The following is a 12,885-nucleotide window of genomic DNA, read 5'->3' as shown; positions in this document are numbered from 1 at the left end:
ATGCGTTTTCTGTGTGTAGCCGAGTCACGTGACAGCACAGTAACAAATCCGAGCAGGGCAGAAGAAGGGGGTGGAGCAAAGTGAGTCTGCCGCATAAGAAGAGGTGTTTGCACAGACAGAGTTGCTTCTTCATCCGCAGCGAGTAAAGTAGTGAACCCAGAGGAGTATCGATCATAAACCACTACCAACGTTTGAATCGATATCTGCATCACCCTTGTCTCCTGGATCGTAGCTGAGATCAGCGTGAACCACGTGGGTCTCTGCTCCCTGATCGGTTTCCTGTGTTTGGAAAGAGTTCCAGCTTCATCATGGAGTTTCTCTCGGTTTGTGGGCTCATCTAAAGGTAAGCACCGAGCTAACCTCAACACTAGATTTACTAACCCTTCTCAAATTTGCGTAAATCCCTTGAACCCAACACTTACTAAAATCACTGACTTTTTTATTTTCTGGTGCAAGTCCCGAGGTGTTAATCACCCCTGCTGAGACTTTTACAGGTCATATGCTCGATTCTCCTCCTGCTTTTGTTGTGCAAACCACCCATTGTCTTTGAGGCCTGGCACATCTGCTTTTGCACACTGTAACGTGCGGTGGAGATGAAGCCAGCCGCGGAGGTGTGCAGGTGGATAGCGAATGAGCAACAGTTTCTAACTTTCCAAAAGTACTCATTTATTTAGAGTATCAAAAATAAAAGTGCTACCTCTACCACACGTTACTCGAGAGCACACTAGTACGCAAACACAGGAGAGCATCCATTACCGGGAGAGTGCAAAGAAGAACAAAAAGGGGGTGACACACCAGTCATGAGACAGGAGGCGCCGCCATGTGGTGATACACTGCATTACAACAGCAACTGTTACAACACACATACAAACGCTGCAAACTGTGTTTATTTGACAGTGTAAAACAAAAGCAGCCAGAATAAAAACTGTACCAAGAGTACAGTCTAAAAGGCTCACTATACAAACAATCTGGAAACATAAATATGGACACATGTATTGAAAAATATTGATGTATATATTAGGGCTGCCATGATTAGTCAACTAGTCACGATTACGTCAACAATCAAAATCGTCAACGACTAATTTAATAGTCGACGCGTCGTTTGAAGCTTTTTAAGATCCCAAAAGACGCAGGAATAACGGTGTGTTCACACCGAACGCGATAGAGGCGGCCAGAGCGTCAGGTTTACATGTAAAGTCAATGGAAAGAGCGCGATGACACGCGATTGCGCGTCCAGCGAAAATTCGAGGCAGATTTGCGTCGCGAAAACGCCAAAACGCCTGAAACGCGCGTCAGTGTAGCGCGTGGGCGCGCTTTGACTCGCGAAAAAAAACCACGCGTGAATTTTTGTGTTGCATTTTGTGCATACGCGTGTTTCGCCTCTACCGCTCGAGTTGGAAAATCTGAACTCCAGCGTCCAAATCGCGCCGCGTCAACCAATCAGGAGCCTGGTGGCGTGGCTGTAACCAGGTCAAAGGGCAGATCAAACCAAAGCCCTTCATTCTTCAATGGAGGAAGGCTAATCAACGCTGTAGCAAACAACCCGGAGCTGTACGACACCAGCTGCTTTGTGTACCGAGACAGGAATATAAAGGACCGAGCTTGGAGGAAGAAATGTGAAGAGATCGGGCAACCTGGTAAGTTCATTAATTTCTCTTTTACATTTTTCACTGACCGAGGAAGCCGCACAAAAGCTAGCAAGCCACCGCTATTTTCCCACTGATGTACAAATACCGTTCTGCTTTTATGCATGTTGTCATATAGGAATATATTTTGTTTATTAATAAACAGCACACAGTGGTCCCGCTCATCCGTCACTGCCTCGCTTTTTCGCTGATTTTTTTTTTTTTTGCACAGTACAGCATTGCATTCTGCAGCCTGATTGACAAATCTCCTCCGTGCTGTGTCTCCTGCGCTTGTCAAATTTATCATGTTTTGTTTTTATAACCATCACGTCCAATAGATAAAACAGCACAAAAACACCCATAACTATGACCCTCATTCGGAAATAGACACCTGCACCGCGAGGGGAAAAAGGCGCACGAAAGTGGCAGGCAGATGAAGACAAAACACGGCATAATACTTTTACGTTTTGCAATCTACAAAGGTTTGCACTTTGAGAATCAACTTGTGATAACTAGTGCTGGGCGATATGGAAAAAATGTTTATCACGATATGAATTATTTTATATCACGATATACCACCTGACCTGTGGTCATCTGGAAAGTATGCAGTCTTTAAACAGCGAGTGGAGAGGGTGCAGTCTTTGTTTTGAGTTACTGTAAAGCATGTCGCAAATCCGGGTGCACGTAAAGCAGCACCATTTTGCGAAACCACAAGACAGAGTTTCTTTGCGAAAAATATCATTTTTTATACTTTATTTTCTCTTGCATAAAGTTAAGAGTATGTATAGTGAGAAGACAACACTAATATATTTGCACAGGCTATTTAACCCTTTAAGACCTACCATAGAACCAAGTCCGCCAGAGCTTATCTTTACATTTATTTATTTTGAGTGTCTTCATAGTTTTATTTTTGAGATGCACAAATTTTTATATACTACAGGAAAAATGAAAATAAATAAATGCAAATTTGCAAAAACACAGCATGTGCATCAAAATAAACTATTTACAACAGTGCAATTTGACTTCTAAGCATCCCAGAAACGATACAGAAGAGCATAAAGTCAAACATGACTTTTAAAAATACCAACATAGACTTTGAAGCTTAAAAACTACATTTTCCGCGAAAATGACGTCACTTCGGTTTCGGACAGGTAATGGCGGACATAAGATAGTTCAGCGCTGACTTGAACAGCTGATCGGATCGGCAAAGCCTGTTTCTGGAATATTGTGTTTTTGTTGCTGCAAGTCTGGAATATTATGTTTTTGTTGCTGGAAGTGTTTTTATGCAATTTTTGCAAAGCTATATGTGGAAGAAAACCGTGACCTAGGGCAAGCTAATGGAATAAGATGTAAGTACAACTCCTACAGTGTCATATGCAAAAAAAACATTATTGCGCTACCTTACGTGGTTACAGTTCTACAGGGATTTAAAAATAGTTAGGGAAAACGGAGTTGTAAAGGGTTAATGATATATTTTATGTAATAATTTGTAAAATTCGGGTTAGAAACGATATAAACGATAGAAGACAAATGGCACGATAGAAACTTTTCTATCGTCCACACGATATATATCGTCATATCGCCCAGCACTAGTGAGAACTGTGACTAATGTTCATGTGTGTGGGGGAAAAAAGTGTATAAAGTGCGTGGCAAGGGGCTAGTTATTCTGACAACCCCTGCTGCAATAAATGAGGGACCACTGTATATACTTTCGCTATGATTATTGTATTCAACCTGTTAACATTTAATATTGTCTTGACAGAACCAACTGATTCTGCAGCAGAGCATCCCCTGTTGCTTCTCCTTGCTCCCCAGTCCCTGAGCTCCTGCTGCTGCACCCACAGGTATGCAATTGTAGCATCAGATGTACAGCACGCACTGATAGCTTTTTACTCGGTGGGATTCCCTTGTGATCACCTTTACTAAATATCTACAACTAATCTGATTATATCCTGTTTTTTTTTTTTTTTTTTTTTTTTTTTGTTGTTGTTGTTGTTTTTTCAATGTTGAAATTAAAATCTAGTAGCAGCCTTCTCATTTCTTTGTGTTTTGTGCTGTTTTACAGGCCCAGAGAGGAGGACAGGTCCGAGGCAGATGAGGGACTGGTCCCAGGATGGTCCATCGGCGGTGGAGCTGGCCATCCTGGTGTCCCTGAAGAGGCCACGCCAGTCTCCAATGGAGCATTTCCTCCTCAGCTTTGTTCCTGCTCTGGAGAGCAGCTGGGTCCTTTTTATTCCTGTCTCTCTGTAAATACTTATATTTTATATATTTATGTTCAATGTTTTTCTGTTTGAGAATTTTAATATTATTTCAAATAAATTTTTATAATGACTAATGTCTCAGTTCTACTACACAGCAAATGTTGGCACACGACTTGACACATGTAGAATTTATTTCATATTACACTAATGACAGAATATACTAATACAGTGGGATGCAAAAGTTTGGGCAACCTTGTTAATAGCCATTATTTTCCTGTATAAATCGTTGGTTGTTACAATAAAAAATGTCAGTTAAATATATCATACAGAAGACACACACAGTGATATTTGATAAGTGAAAAGAAGTTTACTGGATTTACAAAAAGTGTGCAATAATTGTTTAAACAAAATCAAGCAGGTGCATAAATTTGGGCACCACAAAAAAAGAAATGGAATAAATATTTAGTGCATATCAATGTGTGTGTCTCCTATGTGATATATGGGGTGCCTTTGTCTGGATGTGCTTCCCATCCAGAGCTCCACAGCAGAGAGGAAAGTTCCAGCGCTCCTAGAATCCCTCTGTGATGGACCGCCAGTCTCCAGGTGAAGGCACAGCCATGAAGTCGTCCACTAGACAGTCCCAGATGGCTGTCGCTACCTGGGGGGTGATCTGGCACACTGTGGACACACCGACTCTGAAACTGAACGCGATGGTCCTGAAGGAGTCCCCGGTGGCAAGGAACCTGGACAAAATTGTTCAAAATTAGTATTATGTGTACTGCGGTTACAAAATACATTATTCAAATTCCAAAATACTTTTGTGATGTCAGATTTAAATTACAAAACATAAATCTTACATAAAACATTTTGTAATTATAAGGATAATTACATAATATATATTAGATATAATATAAAACAGTCAGTTGTGTTTTGTTTTAACTTTACCATATCATAATTTGATTGGTAGCAACTTTTACCACTACAGTGTGCCAATCACTCATAATTCCTAGACATGTCAATCAGGTAGGAATGAAGTAAGACATTAATAGAAATAAAGAGTTGTATGTTGACATGTAGCCCTTCCCTTGCTTAAATCATTGTTAATATTTTTGAAAAATTAACCTGTGATAAGACATAGCTTATCAAGAGAGAATATGCTAGATAGAACCATATAACTAAAGATGAACCAAACTGTTCACAATTTTATCTAGCTCTCAGTTATAAAAAAAAAAAAAGGAGTGAGTATCACTACAAAGATTACCAACAGTGGTCCTCATACCACAGTTTGATATCAGCAAACACTGAGAGCATACATTGATATGACACCACAGCCATGCTATCATTGCTAACACTGATAACATAGCATAAATTGAATTAAATCGGGACTTGATGAGAACTGTCGAGTATCACTAGAAATATTATAAACAGTCGTCTCCATACCACAGTTTGCTATCAGTAAACACCGACGGCATTCACTGTTAGCATACCACAGCCATGTTAGCAGTGAATAAACGATAGTTTAGCATATATTAGCACAGGTATCAATAAACACAACCGTATTAAACACTTTTACTAACCTCAGGCAGATGGACAGGCACTCTGCAGGTGGGATTGAGCGCCTGTAGTTGGTGTCTAGGCGGGCGATTCTGGGACCGATGCGGGACAGCAGGTCCTCAAACTGGCGAGTGAAAGACGGTGATATCGCTGAAATCGGCCGTCATCCAGGCGCAGCTCCTCGAGCAAGTGGTGAAACTCACCAAACTGCTCACGCCTCTGGAGGACCTGATGGACCCAGGTGGGGCGAGGACGTCCTTAACGCCGCTGCTCTGCTCTCCACAGTAAATAGAGGAGGGAGACTCTCTCTTCAAATGCTAGCTCGACAGCTGCCATCTAGCAAAGATACTGTCTGGCACAACTTCCTCCCACATCCCTCCCACATTTCCGGTTCACGCGCGTCAAAATGGATTTTTCTTGGACACGCGTTGAGGTGTGTATGACATTCTATATGTATTCCATATACAATTTGTATGTACAGAGGGGATCAAACTACCAGAAGGCAACATTGCAGACATAGAGGACAGTTACAATTACCTGGGGATCCCGCAGGCAAATGGGAATCATGAAGAGGCCGCTAGGAAAGCTGCAACCACCAAGTACCTGCAGAGGGTCAGGCAAGTCCTGAGGAGTCAGCTAAACGGTAAGAACAAGATCCGGGCTGTCAACACCTACGCCCTGCCAAAGCTGGACTGAAAGACAGCACGGAAGCACTAATGATGGCAGCTCAGGAACAAGCACTAAGCACAAGATCCATTGAGGCTGGGGTCTATCACACCAGGTATCTGTGCCGAGTATAACTTGGAAGTCCCCAGGTCAAAATGGGAGAGAATAAGAGAGCTAAGATCCTGTGGGACTTCCAGATACAGACAGACAAAATGGTAGTGGCTAACCAACCGGACATAGTGGTGGTAGACAAACATGAGAAGACGGCCGTAGTGATCGATGTAGCGGTTCCGAATGACACCAACATCAGGAAGAAGGAACACGAGAAGCTGTGTGTTTCCTGCCGTTATTGTCTACTCATACATGTCTCTGAAACATCCAGAGTACATCCTGTGCTAATCTCACTGAACAGACGTACAGGCACTTTGCAGGCCAAATGTCTCTAATCTTTGCCCTAGAAACAAGTCGAATATATATCTTTGTCTGTAAGCGTGTTTGACCCTCAAAAGACTCAATGCCATCTCTCATGAGCACATGCAATGAGTGTATGAAAATGAGTATAACTACTTATTTAAAAAAAGCTTTTATACAAAGTACCACAAATAAAAAGCCCGGTTAGAATAATGTGTTTCCCACAACTCACTGCCTCTGTTTGTATCTCTGTCACTGCAGGACCAACGTGGACCGAGAAGTCAGCGCTCTCAGGAGGCCGACAAACCTCACAGAAGAAAGGGAGAGAAAAAATACAGCTGTGACGAGTGTGGGAAAGATTTTACCGTAAAAGCTTCCCTAAAAATGCATCAGGTCATCCACACTGGAGAGAGACCGTTCAGCTGTGGAGACTGTGGAAAGTCTTTTACCAAGTCTGGAAACTTAAAAACGCACCAACTCATCCACACTGGAGAGAGACCATTTAGCTGTGATGAGTGTGGAAAGTCTTTTACGCAGTCTGGAAGCTTAAAAAAACACCAACTCATCCACACTGGAGAGAAACCGTTCAGCTGTGGAGACTGTGGAAAGTCTTTTACACAGTCTGCAAGTTTAAAAACACACCAACTCATCCACACTGGAGAGAGACCGTTCAGCTGTGGAGACTGTGGAAAGTCATTTACAGAGTCTGGAAGCTTAAAAAAACACCAACTCATCCACACTGGAGAGAGACCGTTCAGCTGTGACGAGTGTGGAAAGTCTTTTACCAAGTTTGGACACTTAAAAACACACCAACTCATCCACACTGGAGAGAGACCATTCAGCTGTGACGAGTGTGGAAAGTCTTTTACCCACTCTGGACACTTAAAAACACACCAACTCATCCACAGTGGAGAGAGACCATTCAGCTGTGACGAGTGTGGAAAGTCTTTTACCAAATCTGGAAACTTAAAAACACACCAACTCATCCACACTGGAGAGAGACCGTTCAGCTGTGATCAGTGTGGCAGAGCTTTTACTCAGAGTAACGGCTTAAAGAGTCATCTAGTTACCCACTGTGGAATTAAGGCATACAGCTGTGACATTTGTGGAAAAACTTTCAGTCTGAAACAGAGCCGAAATACACACCTACGCATTCACACCGGACATGATGTGTACAGCTGTGATCAGTGTGGCAAACAGTTTGCTATAAACACACGCTTACAACGTCACATGTTTACCCACTCTGAGGAACGACCTTATAAATGTGACCTGTGTGAGAAGACTTTTAAATCTCCATATTACTTGAAAGCACACCAACAAATCCACACCAGAAAGACTCTACAAGTGCATGTACTGTGAGGTATGTACTTCTATTTTTATCTTGTCATTTTTATCTTGTCAGCCTGACTGTTTGAAAGAACTATTTGGCGCCCTGGGTGAACACTCCTCTGCCCCCCCACACACACACACACACATATGAAGAGAGAGAATTCATAGTATGCAAACGGCTACTAAACAAACATCATAACTCGTCATACAATGAGAACAGGACAAACCAACAATTGACACTGACTAATTACTATTAAATTATTGCATATATTGTTTGGAGTTTAGTCTGTTACTGTTACTATTTTTACCATTTCTTCTTGGAGAAACTGTAACCCACATAATTCCCTTAGGGATTAAGAAAGTATTCTGATTCTTAATGTTTTAGGATACATGACCTGCCATTATCCAATGACACATCTGCTTACCTGTATCTTTTGCTCGTTTTTCCTTCTAGGAGCCATAATTAAATGTATTGAATTTTAATGATCACTGGGTTTTCATTTGTTTGGTTGCTATGGTGATGTGTAACGGGAGTCACGTGGTTGCTAGCGGTGACATTAAGAGGGCGCTGTCAGTCTGTCATTCACTGGTTTGATTTTGACAGAGAGGAGGGCTGGGTAGCCGTAGTTTTTGTTGACCGCAGCCAACGAGTTTCCCCTTCTTGCATTAGAGCCTGTGAAGTTTTAAGAGTTTGAATCGCGAGCCGATCACATTGCTCTGTAAACTTTTCAAGCACTTTAATAAACAAGCAAGCAATTCCACCTCTCGCATTATTAAGTAAAGTTGACAGCGTCAGGCAAATAGGCAGGCTCAGTCCCCGGCCTCTAGCGACTGTGGAAGTCGCTACACTCCTCTTCTTTTTTCTTTTTTAAACTTTAAAAACGGGTTGTGTGTGAGACTTTAAATCAACAAAATATAAAATATACATTTTAAATTGTTATTGATCCCTTTACCCGTAGTCCTAAAGTGTATATTTATTTTTTACTCTTAAATATTTATTGTTCGTTTACTTGCACTGCTGTAACTGGAGCCTCGTCATCTCGTCTCTCTCTATACTGGACTGTATGTAACGGAGATGACAATAAAGTTTACTTTGACTAAAGCAGCGAGCAGGCGCACCGAGGGCTCTCGCGCTCACTTTTCGTGTATTGATTGATTGATTGACAGATTGATTATACTTTATTCATCCCGAGGGAAATATAGAAAAACATCGGTGCAAATTATAAGTCTGTATCATAATGTCTGGTGTTTTCGTGTTGTTGGTTTGTTTTTATTTTGCGAGTTGGTTATTAGATGCTGCTCCAGTCAGCCAGAGAATCCCCCGCCGCCCCGCCCTCTCCTCCCTGTGCCGCAAGCAGCAGGCGTAACCCGCAAACGGAGGGCGCCCTTACTCCCAGCAAATGGGCGATAGAAATCCGATCGGTGCCTATGCCATCCCCAATATGCGCTGGCTGATGTCGGGGCAGCATGAGTACGAGCAATTGTTTTTTTTTTTTGTTGCCGATGCCCGTGATGCCGCCCCCCACCACGATGCCGCCCCGGGCAACCACCCGTGTCGCCAGTATCTAAAACCGCTACTGACTCTGCTCATCAAATTGTGTTAGCATGTTAGCAATTTTACTGCATGGAAAAACACCTCTGAATGATTATTCAGACTCTAATCACAGGTTTTTAGTGATAGTGTTTGAGAATTATATTACTGTTGTTGTAGCATTAAACTAGTATTAATTTAATGTTTTTACTCTTATCGTTTTTATAGCACATTATATTGAGCTGAGTGTGATAATGTAAACAGTAAAATGTAATTGGACTTTGGCAGAGATGCTCTTTATTTCAGGCGATGTTGAGGATGAAAATGTTAAAGGATTGACTTACACTGTGCTTGTGTCTTTGTTTAGAAGCAGAGCGACACAGATGGATCCAGTTCTCAGCCCTGTCATTGCTGTGGGAAAGACTTTTTTTGTGACCTTTGTGGAAAAACTTTCAGTCATCGAAGGACTCTGAAAATACATCAACGTAAACACACTGGAGACAAAATGAACTACTGTAAAGAATGCGGGAGAGGCTTCACCACTTCAAAGGACTTCAAACAATATGAACTCCTTCACAGTGGGGTTAAAAAGCACGTCTGCGATCAGTGTGGGTCATCCTTCATCAGTGCACATAAGCTTCAAAAGCGAGTCCACACATGAGAGAAACCAAACAAGTGCAGACACTGTGACAAAACCCTTTCACAATCATGTGATCACACTAAGCATGAACGCAGACACATGAAAGAGAACTTCATCTGTGAAAGAGTTTAAGTAATCTCAGTTCATACTCCACTCACAAACGATTCCATGTTACGAATAACCTGTTACGTCTTGATTCCCGCTTTTAAGTAAATCTTGTAAACAGAATGAAAATGTGCCTCGTTACACTTTAAGCTTTCTAAACTGTTCTACTGTAGTGTTTGTGTTGAGTGGTTAGCTTTGTTCCAGTAGTTGAATCAAAAAATCTGTTTCCTGTTATCATGTTTTTAATGAATGCATCGATCCATGTTTTCTGCAGGGTTTTTTTTTTCAGCTTGTTTGCGTTATGAAATCCTGCAACATTTAAACCAAAATTTTATATGTTAAATAAAGAAATGGTTTACTGACAAAGAGTTTGAGCTGTGATGTCATTTCCTGTATATCAGAGCAACACCTGACGTTACCAATTTTTAAAGTCATAGTCAAATTATGTGTTCGCATGACCTTGTGAAAACTGCCAGGACCTTCCTGATGCAGAGAGTTGTGTGTGTGTGTGTGTGTGTGTGTGGGGGGGGGGGGGTATAAAAGAGAAGCTGAGGCATCCCAAGGTTAAAGCTGGCATAACTGAACTTTAATGTTTGATGCGTGTTTTGGCTCTCCTGCGCGCAGTAATTAATAGCTTGAACACAGCAGAGCTTGATATAAAGACCCGGGTGACAACTAACTTTATGCTGCTGATTATACTTGGCCCTAAAATACCTAGAAATATGGTATCTAACCAGATACTTGCTCTGGATGGCATTACCTTGGCCTCCAGTAACACCTTGGAGTAATATTTGACCAGGACATTAAACAAATATTTAGGGCTGTGTGATGGACGGAGTTGAAAAAGCAGAAGGAGTCACAAGAATTATTAGAAAAACAGGGTTTTCATTCATTTAACCCAAAAATTATATTTACAAAAGTAATTAATGTTGAGCTCATAAAAAAGGTCAAAGAAACAAAACTGAACTCAGGCAAAGAACTGCAAACTTAACAAACCAAATGACTGCACAAAGAAATATAACCGACCTAAACAAACATAACAGTACTAAAGAAATGGCACAGAAGGGTTTATATAAAGTCTGATCAGACCACTATGACACACGAGGAGTAACTAAACAAAACACAGTTGTAAACAACAAACATGGCAGTACAGTCTGGTTTGTTAATAAACTAAACACAAAAGAAGGAAGTCAAAACTACTAAACCCTAAACTCAAACATTAAGTACAAATACTTTGTTTTAAAAGTAGAATGGGAGGCAGAGCCTTCAGTTTTCAGGCGCCTCTTCTGTGGAACCAGCTTCCAGTTTGGATTCGTGAGACAGATGCTATCTCTACTTTCAAGATTAGGCTTAAAACTTTCCTTTTTGCTAAAGCAGGCTGCCGGGGATTCCCATGATGCATTGAGTTTTTCCTTTCCAGTCACCTTTCTCACTCATTATGTGTTAATAGACTTCTCTACATTGAATCATATCTGTTATTAATCTCTGTCTCTTTTCCACAGCAAGTCTTTATCCTGTTTTCCTTCTCTCACCCCAACCGGTCGCAGCAGATGGCCCCGCCCCTCCCTGAGCCTGGTTCTGCCGGAGGTTTCTTCCTGTTAAAAGGGAGTTTTTCCTTCCCACTGTCGCCAAAGTGCTTGCTCATAGGGGGTCATATGATTGTTGGGCTTTTCTCTGTATCTACTGTACAATATAAAGTGCTTTGAGGCGACTTTTGTTGTGATTTGGCGCTATATAGATAAAATTGAATTTAATTGAATTGGTTCTTTAGTAGGTCTAGAGGGGTTAAACTGCGTCCTCACATCTGCTTCATCATCATCATCATCATCATCATCAACAACAACTTTTTTTATAAAAGCACTTTAAAACAACCACAGCTGACACAAAGTGCTGTACATTGGAACTGTAAAATAAAATTACATGAGATATAAGTAAAAACCAAATAAAAGAAGAGTGAAATCATTAATTAAATAACTACTTCAATTAAAAGAGAAACTAAGTCTCACTGAGGTTAAAAGCCAAGGAATAAATGTGGGTTTTAAGACGCAATTTAAAAGTGGACAGTGAAGGGGCCTCTCTAACGTGCATGGGCAAATTATTCCATAATTTTGGAGCCACAATAGAGAAGGCCCTGTCCCCTCTGAGCTTCCTCCTGGATCTCGGTACCTCCAGGAGCAGCTGGTTAGCTGACCTGAGAGACCGACAGGGTGTGTGGGGATGAAGAAGCTCAGAGAGGTAAGGCGGGGCAAGATTCTGAAGGCATTTAAAAACAAACATGAGAATTTTAAAATTAACTCTAAAAGACACAGGCAGACAGTGCAGAGAGGCTAGCACGGGGGTTATATGCTCTCTTTTTCGAGTTCCTGTTAGGAGTCGTGCAGCCGCATTTTGAACCAGCTGCAGACGTGAGAGCAATGACTGACTGACCCCCACATAAGGTGAGTTACAGTAGTCCAGGCGGGAAGAAATAAAAGCATGGATCACTGTTTCAAGGTGCTGCCTCGAAAGAAAAGATTTTACTCTTGCCAGCCGCCTTAAATGATAAAAACTGGACTTCACCACTGCTCTGATTTGGTTGTCCAATTTAAAATCACTGTCCAACTTAAAACCAAGGTCAGTAACAACAGGTTTAAAATAGACTTCCAGGGATCCTAAAACAACAGAGGAGGACTCTCAGGGACCACTGGGTCCAAAAACCAACACTTCTGTTTTCTTTTCATTAAAATTTAAAAAGTTTAGAGCCAACCAAGCTTTAATGTCATCTAGACATGTCAAGAGAGGTTTTATGGAGATGCCATCCTTGTGCTTTAGTGGCAAATAAAT

At 41.4% G+C, this 12,885-nt stretch overlaps 1 protein-coding gene and 1 long non-coding RNA gene across 2 annotated transcripts; both read left to right on the top strand.

Annotated features, from left to right (window-relative positions):
- Positions 1-10,422, top strand: LOC120441827 (gastrula zinc finger protein XlCGF8.2DB-like). Its single transcript, XM_039617280.1, has 5 exons — positions 1-80; positions 316-343; positions 6,719-7,522; positions 7,589-7,817; positions 9,685-10,422. Exons 1-4 carry the CDS (start codon positions 1-3, stop codon positions 7,814-7,816), a joined length of 1,140 nt encoding a protein of 379 aa, XP_039473214.1. The 3' UTR covers position 7,817; positions 9,685-10,422.
- Positions 1,518-3,858, top strand: LOC120441957. The gene is made up of 3 exons (XR_005614417.1): positions 1,518-1,637; positions 3,388-3,469; positions 3,691-3,858. It is a non-coding gene; the product is annotated as an uncharacterized LOC120441957 (long non-coding RNA).
- Positions 10,423-12,885: the final 2,463 nt, after the last annotated feature.

This window comes from Oreochromis aureus, linkage group 9 (assembly GCF_013358895.1).
Source record: "Oreochromis aureus strain Israel breed Guangdong linkage group 9, ZZ_aureus, whole genome shotgun sequence".
NCBI classification, from domain to species: Eukaryota; Metazoa; Chordata; class Actinopteri; order Cichliformes; family Cichlidae; genus Oreochromis; species Oreochromis aureus.
Note: the sequence above shows the minus strand (reverse complement) of the source record. Positions and strands in the feature narration are given on the sequence as shown.